The sequence below is a fragment of the Pantherophis guttatus genome, chromosome 1 (assembly GCF_059756535.1).
Source record: "Pantherophis guttatus breed Tessera chromosome 1, ASM5975653v1, whole genome shotgun sequence".
In the NCBI taxonomy this organism is placed as follows: domain Eukaryota; kingdom Metazoa; phylum Chordata; class Lepidosauria; order Squamata; family Colubridae; genus Pantherophis; species Pantherophis guttatus.
Genome location: NC_142063.1, coordinates 29,901,084 through 29,920,406, shown reverse-complemented (window position 1 = coordinate 29,920,406; position 19,323 = coordinate 29,901,084). Strand labels below are relative to the sequence as shown.

Here is a 19,323-nt window from a genome sequence, read left to right as displayed (position 1 = left end):
GACGTTTTTGCTGAAAAACACACCAGTCACAAGTTCTTATGAAAGAATGAGCTTCTCCAAATTGTTAAAACTGATGTAAGTCATATAAATACACACACACGCACGCACGCACAGAAGCACCTATGCACACCCTCAGAGGAGCAAAGGCAAGAATTATTCAACATCCTTCACAAGGTAGCATTAGGCTTCTTCTGCACACTGCTGAAAGACAGAGGAAATCCTATTGCCCCCAAAAAGCCTAGGAAATCCAGACTCTACGTGACCTGACTTAGTTATTAGACAGCAGGTTTTATGGGAAGGATGAGGATATTTACAATCATTCATGCTACCTGGAGTTACAGCAAAGCTTACGCTGAATGAGGTTGCAGAGGGGAAAAGTATCATCAGGAAGTTACTCCCAGTTGTTGCCATTAAAGAGTGTTTTTTGGAAGAGCAATTTCTATACAGCATCCTCCAAAAAATTTTTAAAAAAACCAACCCACCACCTTTCAAATATGACTATGCATCCTCATATACATCAGAGAACAATGTGGCATTCAAAATGGACTGGATGCACCAAAAGGGAGGGGAGGAGAGGAGAAAGAGGAGACAAGGAGGTGGGGGGAGGGGGGAACTCACCAGGGCTGTTGGCTTCGTTTTCCAGAACGTGCAGTTCTGTGCAGTCAGCCAGGGAATGCTCAAGGCAGAGCTGAAGGAAACGGGCCTGGCTCCGAGTCACTCTCTTCAGTAAGGAAAGCAAAGCAACTGTCTGTTCGCACTCATTCCAGCCTTTGAACCAACCTGCCAATACTCCAACCTGGTCTCGAAACATCATGGTTGGTGCAAGTGAATGTCCGCGTGCAATATCGAGAACAGGGGAAAAAAATCTGTGTGGGGCACTCCCTGATATATATTTTTTTTTGCAAGGAAAAAAAAAAGTAGGAGAATCCCCTAGAAGTTCTTTTTTTTTTTCTTCCCACCCACGCCCTTTTTTAAACGTCTATTTTACAACGTTGTTAACTGCAGAAATAGGACAGATGTTCGGAGACGGATTCTGAGGTTTGCTTGCTCTTCTTCTTCTTCTTCCTCGCACGTCCAAAAAGGCCACTGGCTGCTTCTTAATTCTGCCAAGGACAATGACACATGGTGGCAAGGGAAAACAGACACACTGCTTGGTTTCTGTGTGTGGACTTGTATAGCGGTATTTCTCAACAAGGCACAGCAACGTGTGAAGATGTTGTGAGGGGATATGGGTTATGTAGCTGTTTTCTTTTTGGGTGTTTTGCTTTCCCCTCCCTCTTTGCTCTTTTCCAGTCTGGTTATTTTAGCCCAGGGCTGGCGCTGGCTCTCCTTCCTCGGGCAGCTTTCTGGACCATCCACAGTCACAGCATTCCTTGCTAGGGGAAGTGGAGAAAATAGAAGCCTTCACAACTGTTGGAGAGGAGGAGGGGATGGAGAAAGAGAGAGAGGGGGAAAAAAAAAGAATTTCGCTGTGAGATGAGACACTCTGAAAGGCAACGCTATGATTCAGCATGACAAACAACGCGGCTCACTTCCTAATATGACAGAAGGGGAAATTTGGGATCATTGATCACTGAGAGCAAGAGGGTGGATTAGGGAGGGAGACAAGGGCTTGGTGTGTGGGGCACACACCAGGGGATTGTTTCTTCTTTTTTGTTAAAGACCACCCTCCCAAGAAATAACAGGTTCTGTGGAAAAGGAAAAGATGAGCACAGAGATAACGAGAGGCTGAAAATGCAGCCCACACACAGGCAGCAGAGGGAGTGATGGAGAAGTGCGGGCTTCACATCAGAGAGATTTAAAAGAAACCTCCCTGCTACACAGCAGTGAGGACAGAGCTCCCTGTTGCTTATTGTACATTCTAAGCAGTCTCTCCCAGTGCCCCCCCACCCCAAGACAGGAATGTACCTGGCTGGGAGAGACAGGACTGCAACTGATCATTCATGCACAAGGAGAAAAGGGGGTGGTGGGGGGGGAGAGAACTTAACACTGCGGCTATAGATAGCTAATGCAAACCAGCCCAGGTTCTGGTGCTCTCCCCTCCTCCTCCTCCTCTTTCTCATGCCTTTCCACTCCCCAACCAGAAAGTAAGGCGGCTGAGGAGAAGGGCTGCAGCTTCAACTACAGAATTCAAGCATCTCCCAACCAGTCACCACCAGCCCCCACTGGATGTAGGCTCCAAGCAAGCAGCAGGCAGGAGACAAAAATAAACTCTCAGACACCCCCCCTCTTCTTTCCCCAAGACCACAGCACACACAGTTCAGCAGAAACCCGGAGGTGGGGGGGACCCAAGGAAACTCACTATAGATTCTCGTTTTCATACTACTTTTAAAAATCGGGGACGAACACCTCCTTTCTCCAATCAGTGCTCAACACTCACAGACTGTCCTGCATGCACTTCACACACTTATATTCACCCCCGATTTCACAAGGTGGCGTCCATCTCTCGGTTCTCTCTGCGGTTGAAATCGCTACCAAGGGCAGGTTTCTTCCAGGGGGTTGCACAAATCTACGGAAAAAGGCTTCCCCCAACCTAGCAGTCGCTCAGATGCTCCAGACTACAACTCCCATCGCCTCGGCCAAGATGGCAATGGCTACGGAAGGCAGCTATTGGTATCCTTTACACTTCTGGAGAGTTCCAAAGTGAGAGTACCGCTTGAGAGCCTAAGCCAGGAAGGGCAACGGGGGGGGGGGGAAAGGTGGCGCAAGCCGGTACCTCCCCAAGCACAGATGGGTGCAGAAAAAGTAACTGTCCCAGAAAAGCAATTTTACTTTCATGGGCTTCGAGACAGTCGAAGTAGATGCGTCTTCAAAAGAACCAGATGCCTTCTAGAAGGGGTAGTAGCCCCATCAACCCCCCCCCCCCAAATGATCTGCCCGGAAACTTTCAGGGTATCAGAAGGAGAAGCAACAACCTTTGCTTCACAGCCGCCGCCCCCGATTGTACAAGGACGACAAGCACCGGTCCCACATAAACTTCGAGCCCGGGACTCCAAGCCCTCTCCCAGCCCAATGCAAACAGAGGGAGCCGGGCACCTCACCCGGCACTGGCTCCGGCGGCTCTTTGCTCCGTGCCACAGACACCCGCCTCCCAGCCGCGCCCCCCGGCTCTGCGTCCTTCGAGCCCCGCGACAGTCTGGCGTCCCCGGCTCCGTGCCGGGAATTCCCCCCACCACCACCACTCCCGCCCGGGTGGGCTCCTCGATAGACGGGAGTCAGGACGCCGCAGAGCAAGGGCGCTTCGCCCGTCGTTCCGCCCGACTCGCCCGCTTCCTCTCGCCCGCCCCCTCCCCTCGCGCTATGCGGAGCGCCCACCTGGCTGCCGCGCGCCCTTCTGGCCGGCCGGCCGTCCTTCTTTTGCCGGCTTCGGCTGAGCCTTCACTGAAGAAGAAGAGGAGGAAGAGGAGCCGGCGATGGAGGTGGCGGTGGAGGAGGTGGCGGCGGCGGCGCCTGGCGGTGCCCGGGCAGGGCCATGGCGAGCCCGCGCACCAGCGAAGGCGACCCCGGCGGCACGGAGTAAAGAACGGCGCTGCGTCCGGGCGCGCCGTCGGACCCGCGTCTCTCCCTCTCGCTCTCTCTCTCCCCCGCCTGCTTCTCCGGCACAAGTGAGCCGCGCGCCCCGCGGAGCCCCCGCTCCTCACATGCTAGTCATTAGCATAGCCCATGACGTCATGGCCTCGGCAGCGGAGGTGCAACGCCCCCTCCCCGAGGAGCAGGGGGCGCCTCGCATTCCTCCGCCGCTGACTCAGCCCCGGGCGAGGCGAGGCCGTGGTGGCTTTGCGCGGGGCGCGATTGGCTGCAGGGGCGGAGCGCAACTCGATTCCACCCCAGCCGGGAGCGCGGCAGAGGAGGAGGAGGAGGAGGAGGAGGGGCTCCAGCTGCTCGCTGCTGCTGTCATTCCCCAAACCAGACGACTTTGCATTGGCGATAAAAAGGCGGCTTGTTGCGCTTCGTCTCGCGCGCCCGCACTTTTGCTGCCTCGCGAAGGACACGCCCGTCCGCAAAAGCCCCCCGGCTAAGCGTAGATGATCGCCAGGGATAGCCGCCCGCTTCTGGCCCGATACCTCTTGCCTACAGGTTGGTTCTCCTGGGTGGCACAGGGCGCCGAGATGTCCTACTTCCCTCTACCACCGCCCCCTCGACATGGTGTTTTGCAAAAACAGGCCGCTAAAAATAATAATAAATAAATAAATAAATAAAACCACCTCCCACCCTTACACAAACCTGGTCTTGGACGAGGGAGCGGTAATGAGGTATGAGAGAGAGTTTCCCTGCGTGCCGAGAAAGAAATCCCATCAAACCTCCCAGCAACATTGGAGTGCCCCCCTCTAAACGTTGCTGCATTGCAGATTGTGCTTCTCTGGTTTAAGATCAGGAGATATGTGCGGGGGTTGCAAAGAAGTCCACACGCGTCCTAACGCACCCAGCGAACGGCTGGCGCAGACCTGCACGATTATCCCAGGGTCCTCCTCACGCTGCAATGGGTTAGCCCGGCAAAAGAGAACACCTGCATCAGGTGTGTGCAAGCGTGCATGCCTGTGTAGGGAGCGAGGGGAGAGCTTCGTGCCTGCTGATAGTCATTCATAACTTCCACAAAGGGGATGTTTGGTTACCAGCTTCCTAAGAGGATGGGTGAGAGAGGACTGCAGACTTGTACCACCTTAGTAACAACACCTAGAGTGGTAAGAATTACATCAGCGAAACCTATGAGAAGCTATATAGACTTTTTGTCTGCAAAACCAGACTTACGTCAAGGTTCCAAGACAGTCTTATATTGTAATACTCCAAGATACTTTATCTACAACCAGCTCACAGTCCCTTCTCGCTTTATTATCTTTTGTCCTCAGAGTCTGCCAACTTTCTCTGCTTGATCTGTGCCATGTTCCAATGACGAGGGAGAAGGATTTCGAGATCTTTCAGGACAATGTTTCCCAGTCATCAAGATGCATTCATGTTCTTACAAGCTATGTGTCTGCTGCACAACCTTAGTCTCCAAACACCTTGGTGGTGGTTTTCAGGCTCTTTTCATATGTACCACCAAATGTTTCTACTGAATGTAAAAACACAGGTGAAATCTGTAAAGAGAGGGGGATGATGGTCATATTAACTGTACATAATTGGTTACATTCGGTTTAATTCATTGTAGTTTTTTTTTGTATCAACTTTCTGGGCTGCAGCTAATGTGTCTCTTTGCCCCGCAAGATTGTGCACCATTGCACAGATTCAATGATGGCTCTCTTCCTGTTAATTAAAATAGGAAAACACAACACAACTAATTCTGGTTTTGTTTATAGCCCTTTTCCAATATACTACTAAAAACACTTGAGCATACCGAACAATTTCTTAAATCATTTAAATCAGTCAGTCTGAGTTGCACAATAATCTCTTTGTTCAATTGACAATAGATCTGCTCTCACTGTGTTTGACTCTAGGGCTCTGCAGCATTTTGCATCTGAAGGCAAAATGGTGTTTCATGTACTTGGTTTAAGGAGTTGCTGACAAGGGCTACTTTGACACTTTTTTAATACTTTAAACATCTTTTCCCTTCAGATGCTGTACACAGCTCTGCAACAACCCTTTTGGATTTCTGATGGGGGAGATCAAATCTCCGTTAATCTTTTAAGCTACCCATATCTTCAAATAAGACACTATTCCAGGGTGAGAAAAGGCAAGCTAGAGGCAAGATGTTACAGAGTTCAGTTCACTAATAGGTACTGTATTTTTCAGACTATAAGACATACCTGACTATAAAATGCACCTAAATTTAGAAGAGGAAAACAACAACAAAAAAGTTTTTGGCCTACCTTTTTTTGGGCCTTTCCAGTCTTTTTTTGGCCTGCTTTCAGGGCTTTTTTGGCCTGTTTTTGAGGCTTTATTCAGCCTGTTCTTTGGTTTTTTGGCCCATTGTAGAAGCTTTTGGGGGGCCTTTTTTCTGAAAAAAATGGGCCCAAAAAGCCTCAAAAATGGGCCCAAAAAGCCAAAAAAACAGGCCAAACAAAGCCCCCAAAATGGGCTGAAAAAGCCCACAAAACGGGCCAAAAAAAGCCTCAAAAACAGGCCAAAAACCTCAAAAACAGGCCCAAAAAGCCAAAAAAACAGGCCAAACAAAGCCCCGAAAATGGGCTGAAAAAGCCCACAAAACGGGCCAAAAAAAGCCTGTTTTTTGGCCTGCTCAAAAACAGGCCAAAAACCTCAAAAATGGGCCAAAAAAAGGCCTGAAAAAGGCCTGAAAACAGGGCGTGCAGAGGCCAAAAAATGGCTGGTAGGTGGGCGGAGCTTCAGCAATATTCAGTCTATAAGACGCACAGACATTTTCGCCCCCTTTTGGGAGACAAAAAAGTGTCTTATAGTCCGAAAAATACGGTACATGTTTCCTTCCCATCTCACATAGCAACACTGAGAGAAAGAAAGAGAGAGAAAGGTGGGTGGATGAATGCATGGATGGATATAACTTTAAAATCACCTTTTGGGTAAAAATGGATAACCCTTCTTTTTTGAGTTGTAAGGTGTGTGGATGAACAGCTTCACCTCTGTGTAGCTTTTAAGGAGTGGCTCTGACTGACCGCTGTGCTAGCCCAAAACCAGAACAACCTGCAAGAGAAGGGCTTTGCCGGGTCTCTTCCTGGAGAATAGAGATAAAGCCTGGATTGCAATAAACCTATGGAGGGCAAAACCTGAAAAGATAATTATTATGCCTATTTGTGGAAAAAAAATTCTTGTTTAGAATCTACTCCTGATAGTTTTGTTGAATCTTACAGAAGCAGAGTTATGATATTCTGCAAAGGTAGAAGTCTGTTTTTACTGTTTAATTATTCATTCAATTTCTGTACCTCCCAACTCAACCAAGTGACTCTGGGTGGCTTATAATTCTAAAGTTATAAAACAATAAAAACAGTAAAACATCCAGAAAATTAATATTTATTGCTGCTTAACTTGGTCCCCATTCACATCAAAGACTGTACAACAGGCTAGGAGCTGGTTTTTAGCCAGAAAATATTGCATGTACATTATTATTCATTTGTTAGGAATGGTTTCAAAGACAGATTCCTAGGTCCTGATTGGTTTTAGTGGGTGCACTCCAGTTTTTCAAAGCCGTCTTGATCTGAGCTGCAAAAAAACCCAAGTTTTTCCATTTCTCTTTATTTCCATCTACTGATTGCATTTCTGCAGTTCACATTTGATATTCCTACTTCTTTCTCATACACATAACAATCAAAATGAAAGGCAAGGATTTACAAAAAGATTGCATGGTTTTCCCGAAATCCATGCTTTGTATGTCATATTTTAGAAATTAAAAAGACATAATTCTTAAAAATAACTGCGGTAGCCTGACTAGAGTAAGAATAGGACAGGGTAGGTTGGCATTCTACATCTGTTTTATTCCTCCTTTGCATCCCCATGCTATTTGACTCATTTAAGTCCCTCAGAATTAAGCTGATGTTCTCTGTTATTTTGGGGGTGATCCTGACCCACGTTTCTTAATTCACAATGAGTTTCAAGGGTCCATATTGTAAACCCGGGAAACTGATGCTACTAATTCCCTTGTAAAATATACAGAAGGATTCTGGAAACACTTTTTAAAACAAGTTTTTGTGAGCAGCAGCTCACTTCATCAGATGTATACAGTGTGCAGCAGCTCATGAAGACTTATTCTTTTCCATCAAAATCATGAGTTGGAAAAGGTGCTTCTAGCCTCTTCTTGTTTTTGCCATCATAGGCTCCAACAATAATTCCCTCTATCATTTGATACTTAAAAGCATATTTGAAAATTGAGGCAAGGCTTCTGATTTCATAACTGACTAACTTTCAGTTTCCCCAACTTCTTTTCTAAATATCAAATTTAAAAACTCCCAACTATATTTTTAGGACTTCCTGAAAAAGATTATTTTGTAAACTGTAGTGTATGTTCCTGTAGTGTATGGAGCAAAGCTGGCTGTTGAAGTCCACAAGTCTTAAAGTTGCCAAGGTTGGAGACCCCTGGGTTAACCAACCTAAAAACCAAAGTTCTCAATAAAACAGAAAAGAACCACCAGCAGATGGAAAGGTTATCCACATTTCCCCACTGGTCCTGAGAGTTCCTGCTTCAGTTTTGTGTTATGGATTAAAATGCAGATGATGGAAGAAATGGATGCTAGTGAGTGAGCCTCCTCAACATTCCACTGCTGTGATTTCTGCAGGATTTTTAGGAATGCATTTTGTAAGGAGTTCTCAGATTGACCTTGGCTTCTTTCGTTGAGTCAGACTAGCCTACCAAGAGAATGGAAAATTAAACCACACCTATGCATTCCTAGGAAACAAGAGTTCACTGCTAGAGTGCACGCTTTGTATAGAAATGTGTTTAAATCCCTGGAACGTCTCTTTAAAGGATTGTTCTAAGATTCCAGAATATTGTAATCAATCAGAACTGATCGTTTTAGTCTTGGCAATTCCAAATGGTGGGAACTATGAACAAGACTTCTTGCTTGGCTCCTAATGAAAATTGTTTTGCAGCTTTGGGTAGAGCTGCTAGTTTTCCTTTGTTGAATTAACCACAGTGGGAACAGGAATACGGTTCAATGATAAAGCCCATGCTTTGGACCTAGATTCAGTTCTGGTCTCTTCTCCAGATAGCAAAGGATAAGCAATAAGCAATGTGAGGCTGCCACAAAGAAGGGTGTGTGTGTGTGTGTGTCAAGTTATTTTTCAAAGCAACAGAAGGCAAGACAAGAAGCAATGGATGGAAATTAATCAAGGAAAGAAACAACCTGGAATTAAGGAGAAACTTCTTAACAGGGAGAACAACTAACCAGTGGAACAGCTTGCCTTCAGAAGCTGTGGGTGCTTCATCACTGGAGGTTTTTAAGAAGAGACTGACAACTACTTGTCTGAAATGGTACAGGGTTTCCTGCTTGAACAGGGGGTTGGACTAGAACACCTCCAAGGTGCTTTCCACCTCTATTCTAATTCAGTTCCTTTGACTGAAATCTTAGACAACTGCACATAATTGGAGTAGAGATTTCTTGATTAGATGATAACAATAGGTGATATATAAACCAAGGTTCTGAGATCCAGGTTGTAAGCAATAGGGAAGGGAATTACCAGGCCCACTAGTGGTTTTAATCCTCCTTTCTTTGCATGTAACAATTTTTTCCTGATCATGGATATCTAATGCTTGGAAAATAAACATGTTTAACTTGATTCATACATCATACTAAGCCAGTTTCTGCTTCGTTGGGGCTTCTGAAATAATTCGCAATTGTCTGGGATTCAACTATCCAGCTAAGCCATATAAGCATTGGTTACAAACCACAACTAAGTTTGCAATGCATGTGACATCACTCCCTCCCACTTGCTCCCACGGCAGTCTTTGCAACCAAGAGAGTATTGCAGATAGTTTGGCCTTCAGCAGAAAAGAAAAGAAAAAAAAACAAAACCCCGAGTTCCAGATAAGTTGTGACAAAAAACTCCTGGTGTTCCCAGGATTCAGGCATTATAGCTACTCATTTGGGGAAGGCTGCTAGAGATTGGCAAAGGGCCAAGAATACAGCAGTCTTCTTAGTAGGAGAAGAATTTGCTTATAGTAGTTTGAAACATCCTTGACCTATCCTGCCAAATGAATGCATTCTTATGTCTTTCTCTCACCCCCATTTTCTAAGCCCTATAGTGACAGTAGTTCCAAAACAGAGCTGTAGTGAAGCTCCTGAGTAAAAGCTCTACCAGGTAGAAACCATTTATGTTCTCCCTTTCCTGTGAGCACTGCTAGCCAAGATGCTGATTTCTGATGTGTGCTTAATCCCATGTCTCAGAGGGACTGCCGTCTCTAGAGCTGTAGTTACCTTGCTCAGAAGGCTGCAATCTTGTGCAAAAGGGCTTGGCTCTGTTGATGGCATGTGATTCCTGCTGGCATTTGACCTTGGGTTACTGCTGGACACAGATTTGCAGAGCAGCAGCAATAGTTCGCTGTTAGATTATTTTTGGACTGTTTTCTCTGGGTACTTGGAAGGATCAGTAGGGAGAGGTAGTTTTAGAGTCAAGTCATGACGGCCGGTTTCAACAGATAACATTTTGGTGATATTTTCCTTTCAACCATTGTAGTTGTAAGCCTATATGCCCCTCAAGTCTTGCACAAATAGACAGGTTTTTTTTAAAAAAAAATTAGAATAATTGTTACCTTTCCATTTTCCAAGATAGCCACAAGTACGTGCAAAACAGGACATTTGGCCTGTATGTCTCTTATTTTAATTTTCTGCCTAAGAAATGTTATTACCAATGGTCAGGAAGAAAGACCACTTTGTTAGGAGATTTGTTTTGTAGATTTTTTTTTTCTCCTAGAATTTTCTGCAAGTGCTGGGTCCAATTTTTTTGGATCAACTAACTGTTGATACATTGGTTGTGATAGGATTGGCTAATTAGCTTTTGCCCAAGAGTGACTGGCCCAAAAGTTACCCAGCTGCTTTCATCCCTTAGGTGGGACTAGAACTCACTGTCTCTTGGTTTCTAACCTATTGCCTTCATTATGTAGGAAGTTAGCACCCACCCCTTTCCTAGAGGAATGAAATATTTTGGGAAATATTAAAAAGGCAGAATATTATGTTTCCCTGGATGAGAAATGGAGAAGCATGTTTTAAAGACGAAGCAGCTCCCATCTTCCTGCCCCCACCCTTTGTCAATGGGCCAGAGGCAGAAACCCAATCCTTTGTCAATGGACCATCATCTGCAACACAATAGGACCCATCTAGCAATAGAAACTAACACAATGGGACCCATCTAGCAACAGAAACTCACCACATGGCACCTGAGAAGATTATATCAGCCAGCAAGGCTAGCTAAGACACCCACCCCCTGGGAGTCTGACAACCAATCAGGATACTCTTTCTGGGCCCCAGGAAGTTCAAAGCCAGAGAGGGCATAAACCCGGGGACTCACTGTGTCTCGGCCCTTTTCTGTTCAGGAACTCAAACCATGTGATCCTGTCCACCATTAAACCATCTTTCCAAGCAGTCTCCATGTTTCCAGTGACTTTTCCCCACTTGGAGCTGAACCCAGAAATCTATTTCTTCCTACAGCTACTAGACCAAACTGGCTGTCTTGCCTTAAAATATTTACATGAAAGAGTAAATTTTTTGCCATGAGCTTCATGAACTAAAGCTCCCTTCCTTACCCAAATGGCTTTTAAGTGTACAGAATTCAAAGCTGAAAAAGCTGGGATTTTCCTGGCTGGATAATTTCTTCCATCAACATCAGAACTGACATTTCTGGCATCCATCTTTCATTTAGAAATCTTTCAGAAATCTCCATGACAAATGATCTGATTCACTAATGCTATTATTAGCAGATATCATTTTGTTCTTAATATCTCAAAACGAAATCCAGAATATATGATGTTAGGTGGCTGCTTTAGCATTTCCATAAGCCCCAAAGGTTTTAATTTCAAAAATAACTCATGTATAGGAGTGGATTCAAAATCTCAGCAGGGGGCAGCACCTGGTTGACCTTATCTATCCTTGGGAGTTAAGCAGGTCTGGGCCTTACTAGAATGTGGATAGATTCCTCCAGGGAACATCAGGGGTGTAGGTTAAGCTGCAAAGTAAAGAAAAAAAAAATCCTGAAAGGCAACAGCAATCTATTTTCATACTGCTGCAGAGAAAACTATATGAATGTGTGTCCATGGTCAAAGTTGACATGAAGGAAATTTACCTTTTACCTCTATTCAAAGGATGGATATGCTGGAGAATTCTACTATAATCTAAATATAAAGCAGTCAGCTGCTTCATACCTTAAACTGAGCCATGCCAGAGCTTGGTTTATACTTTTCTGATTTATAGTTGAGTTTGTTTATTATGGTTTATAAACCATAGCTTAAAATTTAGCCAGTTCAGCAAAGTAAATAAGATATTTTTCCAACCAATGTGCAAATCTATACATTGACTTGTAACCCAGATGCTTTGATTTTGAAATTGCCAAATAGGTTTCTGGGTACAGAAACTTGGATAGACATTCAATCACAATAGAGCTAGTAGGGATCTTGGAGGTCTTCTAGTACAACCCCCTGCTCAAGCAGCATGGCTAACCTTTTTGCCGTCGTGTGCCAAAAGTGGGGGGAGTGCAGGGGGGTTGCGCCCATGTGTGCCCACACCCATAATTCAGTGCACCCCGCCCCCCCACGCATGCACGTACGACACTCCTGCGCTCCCCCCACTTTTGGCACTCGATGGCACGGTGGACCCAATAGGCCCGTTTTTCACCTACCCAGGCTCCAGACGCTTTCTTGGAGCCTGGGGAGGGCAAAAACAACCTTCCTCATCCCCCCGGAGGCCGGAAACGGCCCATTTGCCGACTTCCGGTGGGCCCAGAAGACCCAAAAATCAGCTGGCCGGCACTGAGCTAGGGCAACACTTGCGTGCCCATTGATATGGCTCTGCGTGCCACCTGTGGCACACGTACCATAGGTTCACCATCACGGCCCTATATCATTTCAGATAGGTTGCTGTCCAGTCTTTTCTTAAAAACCTCCAGTGATGAAGCCCTTACAACTTCTGAAGGCAAGCTGTTCCACTAGTTAATTGTCCTCACTGTTAGGAAGTTTCTCCTTAATTCCAGGTTGCCTCTTTCCTTGATTAGTTTGCATCCACTACATTAAAAAGGTAAAGGTTCCCCTCATACATATGTGCTAGTCATTCCCGACTCTAGGGGGCGGTGCTCATCTCCGTTTTAAAGCCAAAGAGCCAGCGCTGTCCGAAGATGTCTCCGTGGTCATGTGAGCGGCATGACTAAACACCAAAGGCACACAGAACGCTGTTACCTTCCCACCAAAGGTGGTCCCTATTTTTCTACTTGCATTTTTTTACGTGCTTTCGAACTGCTAGGTTGGCAGAAGCTGGGACAAATAATGGGAGCTCACCCCGTTACGCAACACTATGGATTCAAACCGCTGAACTGCCGACCTTTCGATCGACAAGCTCAGTGTCTTATCCACTGAGCCACCACGTCCCTGATCCTCTTCTCTGACCTTGTCCTTAATCAGGATTGTTCTTTGCTATGATTGATCAGTAGTCCCAATGGATAACAGAAAAAGAATTCCACATACCTTTGGATTTTGGCTGATAATCACAAACAAAAGAACCTTAAATGTTTTTATCACCTCATTCACTCATCAGAAGACTGATATCTTTCCTGCAGTTTCTTCGGCCAATTTATTTCCACAGTTCCCCATCCTCCTGGACAGAAAGTCTTGGCCTTAAGTTGCAGAGGTGATTTTATCTCTGAAAATTCCAGAGATTTTGTCATTGTCTGCTTTTTCCCTTCTCTTCAGCTGAAGAATACCATCTGCTAAAGTTAGGTGAGAATACATTGGTAATCTTTCAGGCTTCCTCAAGATCTTATTTAATTGCTACAAAATACTTCCCTTTCTGAAACTGAGGAGTGCTGTCATTTAAAATGTTTGCTTTCACATGTGCAAATGTCTGGTTTGCTTGCTACATTCTTTCTTACCAGCCCCCTGATTTAGAAGGCACAGTCGAATAACTGAGTTGGGACTGCAGGATCCAGAGGTCCATGGCTATGGTAGCTGGCAGAGGTGGTGTTCCCTACCAATTTGCAAATGTGAGCGTGCACCTCCACACATGTGTGCAGCCTTCCATGCATGTGTGCAGCCTTCCACGCATGCGCTTTGCTCGCTTGCACAGCTTACACGCATGCACGGAGCTTCGAAATGTGCCTAAATAGGACGGCATAGTGCCGGGGCGGGTGGCCGGGCCCACCTGGGATTTCCACTACCGGTTCGGGAGAACCGGCTGAATACCACCTCTGGTAGCTAGCAAATCTGGCACTTAGTATCCTCCTGACACATCTTGGAGGCAGACGCCTGATAGATATCTAGATGAGATATATCTTGGGGAACTCCATGCACTTTTCTGATGTTGCCTCATATCTGCCCGGATCCACTTTTCTTTCCAACAAATGCTTTGTCTTTCTAAACGAACCTTAGAAAAGTTAAAATTGTAGCTTTTAAAGATTTTGATGTATGTTACAGAGCAGGGCTGTCAAACTCCTAGTCCGCTGGCCAGATGCGTCGCACACTGGCCACACCCATGCCTGGTTTAGAGAAGGGAGGGAAAGTCCCGATACATCATGTGATGTCGCCATGACGATGTGAGTTTAACACCCCTGTTATAGAGGAAAGACACAGCCCAGAATTTTAATTTTTTTCCAGAAAAGATGATGGTAGTGATGGAGAGGACTTCTGTTAAATTAGTTTTTTTTTAAAAAAATTGTATATCACTGAATTTGAGGACTCTCTGTGCTGAAGAGATGAGTGTTCTAATCCAGTAGCCCCCAACTCTTTGGGCACCAGGCACTGGTTCCATGAAGAAAGGTGTTTCTGTGGACAAGAGAGAGTGTGGTTTTGCATTCTGCTTGCATCCATGGATGCGGCTTCGCTTGTTTGTGTAGCCTGGTTGCTGGCATGCTGTGGACCGGTGGCGGTCTATGGTCGGGGGTTGGGGACCCCTGTTCTAATCCTATCTGTACATGTTGGCAATAGGCCAGAGGACATAATTTTATCTTGTTCAGAGCAAGCAGAAGCCTTCTAAATATGGGGGAGGGGTTGTCATTTAGAGGGAGAGCGAGGAGAAATGGCCCCTGTTTTTCATAGGATACAGCTGCTGCTTTGGTTACTCCAGAGGCCCCTCCCCTTGTCGATTTCCTCAAATTTGCGAACTGCTGCAAATTTTTGGTGAACCATGATTTGGATCTAAGCTTTATGATTATCCATAGAGTGCTCACACAACAATTAGAAATCTTAGCAAGCATGTGCCTTGTATTGTTTTAAATTTCAGTTTTATTGGCTCTTCTGAACTTGAAAATTCCACCACATTGGATCTCCAGAAACTTGTGTTTCTTATCTAAGAGACTTTATGGCTTAGCATGCTATAGTATAGTCCAGGGGTCTGCAACCTTAAACACTTAAAGAGCCATTTGGACCCGTTTCCCACAGAAAAGAAAACACCGGGAGCCACAAAACCCTTCTCGTGCCTGACTATTTCTTGAGCGGCACAAAACTAGCATATGTAGTTGAATTAAATGTTCTGTTTCCTTATGAAACTTTTCTTGAATTTATCCATGGTTGGCCTACCAGGGATAGAAAAGCTCAATAAATCACATGCCGCTGGATGTCGCACATTGGCGGTCGAGACGCATATTTTGAGTGACAGGGAGCCGCAGCAGAGGGGTGAAAGAGCCACATGTGGCTCCAGAGCCATAGGTTGCTAACCCCTGGTATAGTCTATTTCTGTGGTTGAATGTCTCCTGCATTCATTTTTTAAAAAATTTATATAAACTGCCAGGAGTCAATTTTGAGCTGGACAATGTAGAAATACCAAAAATGAATTAAGTAACTGTTGCATCAACCTAACTATTACAACTTACTTATCCAATAAAACATGGTTAAGCAAATCATAACTTATCAAAACAATTTCCCCACAATCTAGGAAGTTAGGTAAGTGTGGAAAAAAGTCCAGCATGGGGCAAGAAGAAGATTTCACTTTGGCCTGGCCCTACAGTTGTTATGCTACTCAGGAATGCAGTAAGTTGCACCTGATTGAAGAGCCACTTTAGAGCAATTATGCCGAAATCTGTGCCAGATAAATACTGACAGCTGTACAGGCTATTATCATCCAGGCAAAGTAACGAGGAAGCGCCATCTAGTGGAGCTGTTTAAATCAACACATCAGAGAATTTGTAGCTGAGGTAATTGAATGTGGGGGACCAAGTTAATTATGACACAGTATCCACATTAGATTAATCCAGTGGTGAAATTCAAATTTTTTTACTACCACTTCTGTGGGCATGGCTTGGTGGGTGTGGTGTGGCTTGGTAGGCGTGGCTTGGCGGGCGTGGCAGGGGAAGGATATGGCAAAAACTCCATTCCCACCCCACTCCAGGGGAAGGATACTGCAAAATCCCTATTCCCTCCCCACTCCTGGGGGAAGGATATTGCAAAATCTCAATTCCCACCCCACTCTGGGACCAGCCAGAGGTGGTATTTGTCGGTTCTCTGAACTACTCAAAATTTCCGTTTCCGGTTCTCCAAACTACTCAAAATTTCCGCTACTGGTTCTCCAGAATCTGTCAGAACCTGCTGGATTTCATTCCTTCATTAATCCATGGTGTCTGGAACATATCACAGATTGCTGCGTATATATTTCATACTAAAATGTGGTTTACTAACTGTAATGGTTGACTTCATACAAGTAATGAAAGCCAAACAGTTACATTACAGATGAATATAATGGGTGAACTAGCCAGCAAATTTTATGGCCGAGAAAAGGTTTATTAGCTGTGTAAATGGCCTTGCTCTCTCAAACCAAGGTTAGGCATATTGTATCTGCACCACAGATGTCTGGATGACCAATACAGAGCAGTAAAGAGCCTTGGTAGCAGTGGTGGGTTACCCCCGGTTCGCACCGGTTCCATAGAACCGGTAGTAAAACTGGCGGGAGGCTCCGCCCACCGACCCCGACGTCACCAAAATGCTTCTGCGCATGCGCAGAAGAGCGTGCGGCCCCGCTGCGAACTGGTAGTAAAGGTAAATAGAACCCACCCCTGCTTGGTAGCCCTATATTTTTGTGCAGAGATATGGGACAAAATATCCAAACTACAATGTTATTGGAAAATTTTCCAGTGTTTCTAAAGAATTTTTTTTATTTCAGGGAGGTTTGACCATTTTAAAGTTATATAATATTTACTTTTCAGGTGATCGCTTTTAAAAATTGGAAGGTTAAAGGTGCATGGCAATTGCATCTTATTTTATTGCCTACTGTATTGCCCAATGTTTTTCCAATTTTATTTCCAACATCTGAATAAAAATAAGTTTTTTCCATATATCAAAGCATTTTGTGTTTTTAAAGATGTTGCTCAACCTTTAATTAAATTCGGTAGGTTTAATTTTTTTGATCAAATACTTGTGAAAACTCTGGATATTGATACAACTATGGCAGGCAGATGTTGAGATCTAACACAGAGTCTGCAAGCTTACAATAGGAATACTGCCTTAATATCAATGGAAGATTTATGATGATGTTACCTAGATGGGTAATGAAATGTCTGCAACCAAACGACAAACAACAAACAACAAACAACCAGAGCACCACAGACTCCACAGTTCAACCCTGAGCTGCAGATATTCTCTTCTACTTTAGATTTATGAGAATTGGATTAGTGAGAAACAAATGAATTGGGCATATTGAATTGACTCATTGGGTAATAAGAACCTTGGTGGTGCAGCGGACTAAGTGCTGTTATGTAGAACTTAGCTGCCAGCTGCCTGTAATTAGTGGGAGTTCAAATCTCACCAGGCTTAAGGTTGACTCAGCCTTCCATCCTTCCGAGGTAGGTAAATTGAGGACCCGGATTGTGGGGGCAATAAGTTGACTTTGTAGAAACACCACTTATGGGGGGCCAAAAGCCCTAATAAGCAGGTATATACAAAAGAATGAAGTCTATTGCTATAAGTGCATTGTAAGCCACCCTGAGTCTTCGGAGGAGGGCGGCATATAAATTGAACTAATAAATAAATAAATAAATAAATAAATAAATAAATAAATAAATAAATAAATAAATAAATAAAAAGAAACCCAACTTTAGGAACTTTGAGAGCATAATAGATGTTAGTGATGGAGACAGAGCTGGAGCTGGAAAATAGATGAGATGGCTGGAAATGAAAGGAAGAGACAGTAGTGATGGAAGGAAGGATTAATTGATCAAATTTATATGGCCATCTATCTCATAGGTGATTCTGGGTGGCATACAACAATTAAGCAGCAAATGTATAACAGTCATTATAAAACTATAAAAATAATGGGTGACATCTTTACATGAATGATCTAGATTTTTATAGATGTGTCAGCCTCTATGGTTGCTTCCTGCTTGGACTGGAATGCAGCCTGGATGAGGGATTAAAACTGAAGCTAAAGTCTGAGGGTTGGTCATAACTTTATTCTTCGGAAGGGATATTACCAGTGGTGAAATCCAATTTTTTTTAATACCGGTTCTGTGAGCATGGCTTGGTGGGCGTGGTGTGGCTTGGTGGGTGTGGTTTGGTGGGCGTGGCAGGGGGAGGATACTGGAAAATCTCCATTCCCACCCCACTCCAGGGGAAGAATACTGCAAAATCCCCATTCCCTCCCCACTCCTGGGGGAAGGATATTGCAAAATCCCCATTCCTTCCCCACTCTGGGGCTAGCCAGAGGTGGTGTTTGCCAGTTCTCCAAACTGCTCAAAATTTCCGCTACTGGTTCTGACAGAACTTGTCAGAACCTGCTGGATTCCACCCCTGGATATTACCAACCTTGGAATTATATTCCCCCTGAAGGAGAGGGCTTATATTCTGTGATCAAAGTAGTGAGATATGTGATTGATCCCACTTAGGTGTGATTCACTTACTAATATCTGCCCTTCTAAGGGCAATGTTGACCTGGCCTTTGTGATCCATATGCTAACCACCTCTCAAATAGATTACTGGAATGCATTTAATGTACAGGAATCTTTGAAAGAAACATACTGTGGTGGGTCCAAAATGCAGCAACCAATCTTCTGTTGTATGTTTCCCTCTAGGGACATGTGGTGCTTGCACTAGCTTCTTGTATGGTTTTTAACAAACAAGTCTTCTTACGTCTTGAGTCCTTACCTAAAAGAACAACTTACCTACCACCTTACTAACTGAAAGTGGTGTTTGTCATCTACGGGCTTATTACAGGCATTACTAAGAGGACCTTATTACAGGCAGAAACAAGTAGGCCAGGACCTTGCTGCAACTGAGAAGTGGCCTTTGCCTTTACATGCTGACCTTAAGAGAAATCAAAGACCTGTTTTTATAAACAAGCATTCCCATCCAGGTTTGTTTGTTTGTTGTTTTTTTTTTGCATTTTACCTCTACAGCTTGAGGATTTTGGAGGGGGTTGTTTATGCATTATTGATTTGTTTTATTCAATGCTGTTATTCAATTAGTGTTTAATATCTTATTGTAAAAATGTTACAGACTGGCTTGCCATGGGTATAAATTCCACAATCAGCCAAATATATTTTTAAAATGGAAAAGCTAGAAATAACTTTATGCCTGCAAAATATATGTTCTAACATTGAGTGAGGCACTCTTTTGGCTGCAGAATTGAGGAATTTTGAGAGTTCTAGTTAACTAAGTGGGAGGAACAGATGGGTTTTTGTCTAAAGAAGTTTGGCCTTTTTTTTCTCTTCTGGTCCAGTCAAAATAAATACTGTTAAATACTAAATACTAAGAGTATAGAACATGGGTCTGCAACCTTAAACACTCAAAGAGCCATCTGGACC

At 44.4% G+C, this 19,323-nt stretch overlaps 1 protein-coding gene and 1 long non-coding RNA gene across 4 annotated transcripts in view; one reads left to right on the top strand and one right to left on the bottom strand.

Moving 5' to 3' along the window:
- The window catches only part of SAMD4A (sterile alpha motif domain containing 4A), a 147,031-nt gene extending 142,759 nt beyond the window's left edge, over positions 1–4,272 (bottom strand). For 2 of the 3 annotated variants that reach the window (XM_034433414.3, XM_034433416.3), the window contains exons 1-2: positions 3,316–3,864; positions 619–1,410 (exon numbers count right to left, since the gene is read on the bottom strand). In XM_034433414.3, the coding sequence (XP_034289305.2) occupies positions 619–814 (196 nt within the window). In that variant the 5' untranslated portion in view covers positions 815–1,410; positions 3,316–3,864. Of the gene's footprint in view, positions 1–618; positions 1,411–3,315; positions 3,865–4,224 lie in introns of those variants that run through there. The other variant, XM_034433415.3, reaches the window with a different exon arrangement.
- On the top strand, positions 3,909–6,911 carry LOC117675088 (uncharacterized). Its single transcript, XR_004594116.3, has 2 exons — positions 3,909–4,077; positions 4,848–6,911. It is a non-coding gene; the product is annotated as an uncharacterized LOC117675088 (long non-coding RNA).
- The last annotated feature ends 12,412 nt before the right edge of the window (positions 6,912–19,323 follow it).